This window comes from Armigeres subalbatus, chromosome 2 (assembly GCF_024139115.2).
Source record: "Armigeres subalbatus isolate Guangzhou_Male chromosome 2, GZ_Asu_2, whole genome shotgun sequence".
Classification (NCBI taxonomy): domain Eukaryota; kingdom Metazoa; phylum Arthropoda; class Insecta; order Diptera; family Culicidae; genus Armigeres; species Armigeres subalbatus.
The window spans coordinates 143,457,710-143,469,258 of NC_085140.1; the positions used below are offsets into that span (position 1 = coordinate 143,457,710).

General features: G+C 35.0%; 1 protein-coding gene across 2 annotated transcripts in view; it reads left to right on the forward strand.

Moving 5' to 3' along the window:
* LOC134210927 (potassium voltage-gated channel subfamily KQT member 2-like) overlaps positions 1-10,771 on the forward strand; it is a 685,380-nt gene extending 674,609 nt beyond the window's left edge. Inside the window, exon 21 of one of the 2 annotated variants that reach the window (XM_062687367.1) lies at positions 3-10,770. In XM_062687367.1, the coding sequence (XP_062543351.1) occupies positions 3-254 (252 nt within the window). In that variant the 3' untranslated portion in view covers positions 255-10,770. Of the gene's footprint in view, positions 1-2 lie in introns of both variants that reach the window. The other variant, XM_062687366.1, reaches the window with a different exon arrangement.
* The last annotated feature ends 778 nt before the right edge of the window (positions 10,772-11,549 follow it).

An 11,549-nucleotide genomic window follows, 5' to 3' on the forward strand; every position in this document is an offset into this window, starting at 1 on the left:
AGGTGAGCTCAGCGTACGAGCTGAACCGAATGGATAGCGACGAGTACAAACGGTCCCGCCTAGGAGCCATGAGCTCCGGTAGCACTGCCAATACCAATGGTCAAACAACGACACAAAACAACAACGGCAGTGTAGACCGCCAGCAAATCACTGCAGGATCTTCCACCAGTGCCGGCACCACTATGGATTCTCTGAAACCGGACATGACCCCACAACAGCAGCAGCAACGGAGTCTCGCCTCCGAAGACATATGAGAATGGCTGAAACCGTCCCCAATGATCCCATTTAGTTTGGGCGGCCGCTGCTGCAGCTGCTACCACTTCCCATTCCATTCCCAGTTCTGCTATGTTTTCCAAAACGTTTCACCACAACTGGTGCTAGTAGTGCAGGTGTTCTCCGTCTGCTGCACGCCATCGCAGTTCATTATCGTGATGGGCGTAGTGATGCTGAACCCGCGAATAGTGGGTGCTGCCGAGTACTCGTGGACCAAGCCTCCGGCTAGGCAACAGCCACAGCACAATCGGCAACAACTTAGCGAGCATCGGTGCTAGTGTATGATCAGTAGATATGTAGTGGTAGGCATGATTATTAGGTTATTTAATTTATCCAAACGTTAGAGAAGCCCTAATTGGATTTAAAAACATGACAGAAGAATTGAGAATTAACAGTTTTTGTTATCGTGCTTTCGATTTATACTACAAATGTCATCTTAAGTAAATCTTTATGAAGATTCGTGTTATATTATATGTTTTGATATAGATCTTAGATCCATGATGGTTCGAAGTACGAACATGTTTCAACGTTGATGAACTTTGAGTACATCAGACATTCAAAACAAGCTCATGAAAATTCAAGAATTGAACTGAAAGCCCCAGAACGCATTTAACTAAATACTAGTCGCATTTTCATGTAAAAATGAGCATTTCATGAGACGCCTGGAAGATATCAAATCATCATTTCTTTAGATTTTATTTCAGTGAAATATTAGAATGATGATCAGAACTAATGAAATACTAATGTTGGTGGTTAACAACTTGGAGTACATATCACTTTGTCACTTTGAAGCATTGTTTGAGATTTTCGTAATCTTTCAAATATTTCGTAGCAAATGATGTAATAACGCTAAATCTTTTACTACCTAGAGCGAAATGATCCAAAATGCCCCTCTAAACAAGAATGATGTTTTACCCCATATAAATATCAATATACACACTTCCCAAGTAAAAATTTCCATGCTTTTGGATTAATTGAATTCTGATAGCGGATAACGCTCTTCTTCACATCCATATAGCTATGAAATAAGTCAATAGCCGTTTGACTTTAGGAGATTTTTCTGCAAATTTATGATAATTTTTTTTTTTGATAGCAATAAGAGCACCACTAAAACCATACCTAGCTATGTGGATTGCTATAATAAAACCACTAGAAGAATTTTTTAGTAAATCCGTGATGAGCTTCATTATTATAAAATCACGTTTACAAATATACAAAATTCGAAGATTCCGAAGATTTTCCCACCGAAATTCTGATGACTTTCCCGAGAAAATTCCTAAGGGATTTCCGGACAAATTCCAAATATTTTACAGAGGACATTTAGAAAAAACTTTCCTGAAGAAATTACGAAGATTTCCCAATGAAATTCCTAACATTTTACCGAGGTAGTTCTGAAGCGTTTCCCGAAAAAAAAAATCCGACTATTTTTCAAAAGACATTTTGAAGCGTTTTCCGAAGATTTTCTCAAAAAATTCCAGAGATTTTCCCAAATAATTTCCTAAGAACTTCTCGAAGAAATTCCGAAGATTTTCCCAAATAAATCTCGAAGAGCTTCTCAAAGAACATTTCAAAGATTTTCCAGAGGTAATTTGGAAGAGTTTGCCAAAGAAATTCCGAAGAGCTTCTCAAAGATTTTTTTTTAAAGATTTTCCCGAGAGAATTATGAAAAGTTTCCCAAATAAATTCAGAAGATTTTACCGAGGAAACTCTGAAGAGTTCCCCAGACATTTTGATTTTTTTTAGTAAATCCATGATGGGCTTTACAATTATAAAATCACGTTTACAAATACACAAAATTCGAAGATTCCGAAAATTTACCCAAAGAAATTCTGATGACTTTCCCGAGAAAATTTCGAAGAGATTCCCGAAAAAATCCGAATATTTTACCGAGGACATTTGGAAAAACTTTCCTGAAGAAATTACGAAGATTTCCCAAAAATATTCCTAAGATTCCGAGGAAATTCTGAAGCGTTTCCCAAAAATAATCCGAATAGTTTTCTAAAGACATTTTGAAGAGTTTCCCGAAAATTTTCCCAAAAAAATCCATCTCGAAGAAATTCCGAAGATTTTCCCAAAAATATTCCAAAGAGTTTCTCAAAGAACATTTTAAAGATTTTCCCGAGTGAGTTTGGAAGAATTTCCCAAAGAAATTCCGAAGAGTTTCTCCAAGATCATTTTAAAGATTTTCCCGAGAGAATTATGAAAAATTTCCCAAATAAATTCAGAAATTTTTACCGAGGAAACTCTGAAGAGTTCCCCAGACATTTTGACTTTTTTTTTTGTAAATCCATGATGGGCTTTATAATTATAAAATCACGTTTACGTTCGAAGATTCCGAAGATTTTTCCAAAGAAATTCTGATGAACTTCCCGAGAAAATTTCGAAGAGATTCCCGAGAAAATCCGAACTTTTCTGAAGCAATTCTTAAAGACGTTTTGAAGAGGTTCCCGAAGATTTTCTCAAAAAATACCAAATATTTTCCCAAATAATTTCCCAAGAATATCTCGAAGAAATTCCAAAGATCTTTCCAAACCAATTCTGATGACTCTCCCGGGAAAATTCCGAAGAGATTCCCGAAAAAAATCCGAATATTTTACCGAGGATATTTGGAAAAACTTTCCTAAGAAATTCTTAAGATTTTACCGAGGTAATTCTGAAGCGTTTCACGAAAAAAATCCAAAATTGTTTTCTAAAGACATTTGGAAGAGTTTCCCGAAGATTTTCTCAAAAAATTCCAAAGATTTTCGCAAATAATATCCTAAGAATTTGTCGAAGAAATTCCGAAGATTATCCCCGAAGAGTTTCTAAAAAAACTTTTTGAAGATTTTCCCGAGGGAATTTGAAAGAGTTTCCCAAACAAATTCCAAATAATTTCCCAAAGATATTCCTTAGATTTTCCCGAAAATAATCCGGCGAATTTCTCGATAAAATTCCAAAGAATTTCCCGAGAGTTTGTCCCATGAATTTTCGAAGAGTTTTTCAAAGACTTTTCGAAGAGTTTTCCAAAGATTTTCCCAAAATAAATCTAAAGAGTTTCCCAAATCAATTCCGAAGGTTTTCCCAAAAAAACATCAGAAGAGTTTTCCGAGGAAAGTCCGAAGAATTCTCCAAAAATAATTCCGAGAAATTTTTTGATGAAGCTCCTAAGATTTTCCAAAAACATTTCAAAAAGTTTCCCTAGGAAATTCCGAAAAATTTCCCAGGAGATTCCGAAGACTGTCCCGAGAAAACTTCAAAGATTTTCCAGAGGAAATTTCGAAGAGTTTCCCAACGTCATTTTGAAAAATTTCTCAAATAAGTACCGAAAAAAAATCGTGGGCATTCCGAATTTGTTCGGTAGGAATTTTTAAAATTTAGGTATTGGTAAAAATTTAAAAAAAAAAATGTCGTGGGAGTTTAAAACAATATTCCGTGCATATCTATAAGCAATTTTTTGAGAAAATTGAAAAAAAAAATCCGAAAAAAAATTTCATGGGGAATTCAAAAGAAAACTCTTTGGAAATTTTGTGAACACTTGAAGTAATTCGGAGTAAAACTTCATAAGAGGAATTGAGCTTTCCCGTGATAAGTTTTTATTCGTCCAATTGATTTTTTGATTTATTTGAAGTCAGCTTTCCAAAAAAAAAACGTATATTCTTTTACGCCTCTGACTATTTAAAAATTTAACACAAAAAATGAAAAAAGTGCTATTTTTACAGTTTGGTCTAACATTCGCCCGATTTTGAATCAATATCAGGCCTATTCTTTAGGCACTTTTCAGTTTTTGTTTTCGATTTTTGAAATCGGTAGGGGCTTCGAAATAGGAAAGGTTTTTTAGGAAAGCTGATTTTAAGTTAGACAAAGAATTGACTTAGATGACAAAACGAGATGAAAATTTTGACGGAAAAGGTCAGTTGGAGTAGAATCACAATTCAGCTAATATAGAGAAGGGTACAGTGAAGAAAAATACACTTCAAACTATTTCTGTTGTTTGTTCCATGGAAAACAAAAAAAAAGCTTCAAAACTTTAAAAATTCCGATACACCTAAAGGTTTAACGCATATTAATAACCATGTGATTTTTCTTTGCATTGTTTAGGATGTTTTGAAACATGTTGCAAAGACTTTGGTGGTAAATTGAAGTCACACGATCCAAATTACGAGCGAAAAAAAATCGAGAGTAGGAGATTGAGGGTTCGAGTCCCTCCAAGACACGTGGATTCTTTTTCGCAAATTTCATATCAATTTGTCCATTTCGAAACATGTGCTGTGCATATGTACAGCCAAGATATTTAACGAAAAAAATTGTTTTCGTACGGCCGAGTTGCCGAATAAAATGCAATTAATTGTAATCAAGTGTTGGTCTTCCACCGTCATTAGTCGTCTGAGTACACGCGACCGCATACGTAGGGCAATCAAACTCATCAAATGCTTTAGCCAAGCAAGCCTTTGGCACAGCAGAGTGTGATTGATTCGCACTCTATACAAATCCGCCCAGCCCGTTGTTGGGGGCATAGAGTGCGATCCTCTCGTTTAATGAACAATGTGCACTCGCTTGACTGTGGATATACAACAGTAAAGCACATGCGATATTGGACAAATCAAGCATCCGATAGATATTCAATTTGCAAAAAAGAGCTAACCGCGGTGGAGGTTGGTACTCGGATTCTGATGGCTTTTTCGCAAACGTGACCTTTAAGTGGTCTTGTTGTGTAGGGGTTATCACGCCTATCTAGGGAGTAGGAGGTTGATAGTTCGAGTCCCTTCAAGACACGTGGATTCTTTTTCGCAAATTTCATATCAATTTGTCCATTTCGAAACATGCGCTGTGCATATGTACAGCCAAGATATTTAACAAAAAAATGGTTTTCGTACGGCCGAGTTGCCGAATAAAATGCAATTAATTGAAAAAATCGTGTAAAAACAGAATCCTGTTAACTTCATTGAATGGGAGTTTACAAACTTTGATTATGGAAAAAAAATCAATGATTCCAGATTGATTCATTTCAAATAATGCTATTCGATGAACAAAATTCTCAAAATTCAAAATGTGAAATTGTTGAAATCTCAATTTATGGAGTGATTTTGAGCATTAAATGAAAATCAATTCAAAGGGTTAATATGCAATTTGCTTTTGGTTGTTCATTCCAAAAAATGAAAATAAATCGCTCATAAAGCAGCATTTAAACTGACCAAGTGGGTTTAAACATTGTTGCAATAGATACGTTAAAAAAAAATAAATCCAAGGATCATGGAAATTGTTACTTCTGTCTCCTTCTAGACGACCTAGCAGAACGCTCCTAAGTAACAGGCGTTACGATTCACATATCATAACCAGACCAGATATTCTCGGCTTAACAGTCGTCTACTTGTTCTTCTTTTTCTGGCAATAAGTAGGGGATGAATGGGGCAATGTCGCCTCGTCGCTTATCAGTGATGAATAGCTGCAAATTCTGTCTTAATTTTTTTTTATCTCCTGAAATGTTTGAGAGAACTGCGGAAATTTTTCTTCTGAAATTACGCTTCTTAATATAAGATATCTACATCATTTGTAAACGAAATACTTCAATAGGTTTGGAACGATAATTCCAAACTGACGAACGCTAAGCCCGAAGAATCAAACATTTTTTGAATGTGTTTTCGTACAGTTATTAATTTTGTTCTACACAAGTTGATTATCACACCGACGATTTCATTTCATTTATGTTTATTTTTGTAACGCATGGAAAGAGTATTGACTTGTAATAAAAGCTCATACCTTCGGAGCTGATGAGTTTCTTCTCGGATAAATATTTAGGGAAAATCGTCCACTGAACGCTCATAAGAAATGCACGTGTGTTCGACAAAAGGCGAAAAAATTTGCCGTTCAACATTTGACGAATTTCTAAATAGGATGATTTCCAAAATTATGCGACTTATATTCAAAATGACATTACCAAACCAATGATTTTTATTGTATGGGAAATTCGAGAATTTCGAAATTGGTCAAAAAGCGAAAAACATAATTAAGGCAATCAATGCTATGCTAAAACTTCTGCAGTTCTTTTATATTAATTATTTTAAAGTATGCCTTTAATCTTCTATATTTTAGTCCCTATCGATTTACAATACGTCCCACTTGGTCGAAATTAATTCTAGGCCTAAGCCTTCTTTATTAAATGTAGAAAGTGCCTATATGGTGAGACGGTATAATATGCCCCCCTAAAGCAATACTTAAATAACTTATTACTTTTCATCGCAATTTATGCAAATTTTGTGTTATTTGGTAGTGCCGTAAGTGCATTTGCTTTGAGTTGTCGTAGAATATTACAAAGAATACGTAATAAATTGATTTTCATCAAGTGCTTGGGCAAAACCCCCCTCTTAAAACAGAGACGTTTTACACTCCTTCATTAGTATTTTATCTGCCCTATAATAAAGAACTTGCAAGCCCCTACGCTTGTCATTAAAACAACAGCATAGGTCCATTTAAACAGGTTTGAATTACATTTGACAATTACAAAACGCAATATGTATTTTCGAAAATGGAAGCAATTTTAGATCATATTTACCACTGAGGAAAGTTATTTCGGTGCCCAACTGAGTGCTCCAGCGCCAGCGTCGCTCCATAATGTTGAGCAAACGAACATTGAAAGTTGCATCAAATCTGTAACCTTTTATATTTGAAAATAATCATTATGTAATACAAAAATGCTTACACATTCACATAGTATGATGGTTTTTCAAATATTTAAAGGTACCACCCGCTTTTTAACCTTAGTTAGTTATAGTTTTCTAGAAATGAAACAGGGGCTTTTTGACAAGGGGTGCACATTATACCGTCTTACCAAAGCAACAAACGGATGTTTAAATCTCAGTTCTAAAATAAAAAAAGACTTTCCCAAGACCTAGTTACAGAAATGTACCTACTTATTGCAAACAGTAATTAAACATTCAGCATTTGCTATTTCAAAGAAGGCTTATGGCTTGTGCAGTGACAACAACAACGTATGCTAACTTCAACGTGCTTTTGTCTCTAAATAAAGTTAAAGTTTTATCACTCTACTATTAAGTATGAGTACCAAGATAAATTACCAGTTTTTAATCTCATTTCTTCTGTTCTGAACGTACTTACGTAACGATTTCATTATGATATTCCACCAAGCACAAACTATATACTCAAAATGTTAGCTTCATTGTAGCTCAACAGTAATGTTATGGATATTAAAGTTTTATTTTCTACTTATTTACAATAACTAATGGTAACTTGAGCCATCGAAACAAGCACAAAAATGACAGAAAATGTGATTTCAGTTACGAATATCGTCATGACATACTGTTAGATATGAATTCCTTGAATTCAATTCAAGAATAAAAAGAATAAAGTGAATACTCTAATTTATTAATGATCACATTCAACCCCTAAATTCTGAATTAGTAACTCGCGGGCTTGGAACACGCTACCAATAAAATTAGTTTATTAAATCATAAATATACCAACCTCCACATTACTAGCGGATTACGACACGTCTTTCGGAATATTACTGTAAAGCTATTCTTGACCTAGGAAACCAATGCAAATATTAGAAGAAAAAAATCACACAAAGGCCAAAATGGATTTCGACACAAAAATAATCAAAAATAAGTAAACAAACAACAAATTTAACAAGCTACAGCAAGTAACATCAATACCAAAACAAAAATACAAAAAATGTAGAAGAAAACGTAAGTAGCGTAAATCACTAGAATTGCGAACTAAATTGAAGCGGATGCAAAAATGTCAATTATTAATTATAGAACCCAAACCACAAGATAATGAAGGATTAGTGTAGCACAGCCAGAGATTGAAAGTATTATTATAGGTCAGATCTAATCGTAGTTACCGTTCGCCGGTTTCAGGGTGCTACCCTCTATTCGCAAAAGCACCCCAAGAGTGTAATTAACAAACTAATGTATGGTCACAACACAAGAACTAAGTGCTAAGATTTATAATCACCCGGTTTCCCTTCCACGCTGATTGGGGCACAGAGAAGTTTTCGGTCCCAGATTGAAAGAATTTGAAGAACAAATCATCGAAATCCCAATATAAGTTAGTTGTAATTTGATTTTTCCTTGAATTCTTTAGAGCCCTCTGGATACGAAAAACGAAAAAAGACATCCGCAAACAGAAGTAAATACGCAGAAAACGAATCCTAGCAGCTTGATCGTGGAAACCGAATCAAAAATTCTTCCAGGAAAACACATAACATGGCTCTATAATAAGCTCCGATGGGACGAACAATCTTTCTACTGCTCGTACGAAAATGAGTTAATCGACAAGACAATAAATGCAACCGATGAAAGAACAGTGAAATTCAAAACAAAGGCACATGCGTGTTAGAAAGCGCAAAATTACACCCCTAAACATAGGTAATCAAAGGCGGTCCACAATCGGAGCGTGGATTAAAATACTGAAGAAAAAAAATGAGTTCGAACGCATAGAAAAAGAGTAATCATGAATTAAAATATTTTATATGAGAAGAGAGAAAATATAACTACCCTACCTATATACTTAGTGTAGCGGAAGAGAACGTTTTTAGGATTTTATATTCGTTACATTTTCATATCCATTATGATGTAGAGCATATATTAGAAAATACTGTTAGAGCGATACGCACCAAGAAACATTTTAAATAGTTACATATTGTTATTTTTTAACGAATCATATTTTTGTTGAATCGATTTCACGAGGATCTAGTTTTACATTTTATTTAATTTTATTTTAATTGTTTGAATTATTTAGTAGAATAAACAATTGATACATTTTTAATATGGTTTTTAATTTTTGTTACAATTTTAATCCGAAAGTATTGTTTTGTTATCAGTTGTGCGGTTGGCGGGGTTGGCCAGCCCTTTGGGGGCGTCGAAATCACGCCATGAGAAATATAAAACAATTTTATTGGTTAAGGAGCCGATTAATAATATTCGTCTGCACAGTCCAACGGTGGAGATATTTTAAGTAGTTCAGAGGAAACAAAGGATATCTCTACTTTTCCACATAAACATGTCGAATAAGTTGGTCTTAGTTTCGACAGCTATTCCGGTTTTCTAGGACTTCCAGAACTGGTAAAACAAGTTGAATGAGGTAAAATTCGAAAGTCTGTTCAAAAGCCTATTTGAAAATCGTGAAGGTTAATGCCCAAATTGCGTGGATTCGATTTTTTTTCATTTTTTGCCAATATTACGGTCACCAAGGGACTACATCCAAAGCACACCAAATAATGAGGGCCCTTTTTGTTCAAATGACTTATACCGGGAGTAAATTTGAGATAAATTTGTTGATCTCATTCAATCAAAAAATCCGAAAAAAGTATCATAATGGCTGCATTGGACCCAGCAACATTTCCGATTCCAGAAATCCAGAAACATAAACGATTGGGGATGGAAGGCGAATCCATTGAATATGTGTATATGTGTGTATGTGTGCACAAACGCTAAAAAATACATTAGACAACTTTTCGTATAGTAATCCTGAACCGATTTTCTCGCAACGACGACAACGTCTTGTTGATCACTATTGAATTTGATAACGATCGGTCATTGCGTTTAAAAGTTATGAAGAATATGGTACATCGAACCATATAAGCCCCATATAAGGTTGGTGTCTTAACTAAATGCGAGAAAGGCATCACTAACGCTAGGTGGATTAATCTGGGTTTTTGGATGCAGTGTTGAATTTTAATGACCCAACTAGGTCCAAATTACCGACAGACCAACTACAGAGTTGATTTTTTCCTCATCCAAAAAAGATAGCGATTCCGACCATCGACTGACAAACAGAGTAAGATTTTAGATCTAATAGGGCGTTAGTCCATGAAAACCGTTTTTTGATTTGAGTATTCCAGATATTTGGTAAAATTTCAATGGTTTTAACTGTTTTTTTAATATTCGATCATAGGTTACAGAAGTCATAAAAAATATGCAAATAATTTGTGATTTTGAACCTTTCTTCCTTCAATTCTTGGAGACTGTAATCTACATACCACCAAATATTGACCGTTATCTGAATCATCATAAAACCTTTTATTCTTACTTACATTACTTAAATCTTACTTACTCTATAAATGTAAAATATTGCACATTTTGATTTCCTTAGTAAGAAAATGGCGCCCAATCAAGATTTCACAAATGGCGTTGAACATCCACGCTACGGCTCGCAGCACCGTAGCGTGCAGTTGGCAGGGTTGGGCCCCGCCCAGGGTGACAGCCTTAAGGGATGGGACAAAATCAAGAATTTTTGAATGAGGGATAGACTTTTTATGTATCGGACCATGGGCTCAGAAGTTATGGCCAAAATACATTTTTTTATACCAAAAAACGGGCGCGTAAAAAAATCAAACTCGTTTTTTTGGCATTTATTCCAACCCGGTTTGCTCGTAACAAATTGCATTCGACGTGGAATTCTTTCCCATTGTTTTCTATTGCAAATTGGCCATATCGGACTATGGACTCAAAAGTTTTGGCCAAAATACTATTTATATAACACACGAGAAAGGCTCCATCACCACTAGGTGGATTAATCTGGGTTTTTTTATGAGAACATTAATGCTTTTAGAGAAATACTTCTTTATGTGAATGAATCCTTAGAATATTCAAAAATTGTCGCACACAAACTTTCACTCCAATATGTTCAGATGTTTACAACATGACGTCAAAACAGGAAGCGAACAAAGATCGTGGGAAAAGTACACGGCGGACAATTTTAAACGTGAAAATATTTCGGAAACTGTTAAAGGATGTTTGATCTACTAAGCTCCATTATATACAAAGATGATTGAAAGTCCAAAGACACGAAGAAACCCATCAATAGGATCACAAGCATTCGATACCCGCAAGATTAAACTACGCCGCACGGCGAATCACGAACCATATGCTACTATTCATTAATCTAAGGTCAAAGACTAAGGCCAATTGTTTATATAACGTATATCAGATTGATGTACTTCTTTGAAGTTTTGAAGTCAGTAACGTAGCAAATAACTTTGAATTTCCACGCTTTTCCCAGCAATCTTAGCTTTGCTTAGAATGATTGACTGTACGCATCGTAGTTGCTAGACGTCCAATTAACAAGAAACAACAATTATATGCACAGCTCACCAAATGAATAGTTCTCTTGGGATTGAAAAGCTATTCGCGCTGTACATGCTTTGGAGTTTCTTTAACCTCAGGGGCCCTCAGATTTTTTTGCCAAAAAATTATATTTCTAGGGGGCAACAAAATAAAATTCGGATAAAAAACTGTGAAGTATCGCAATTGTCTTGACCGAAACGAATCGCAATA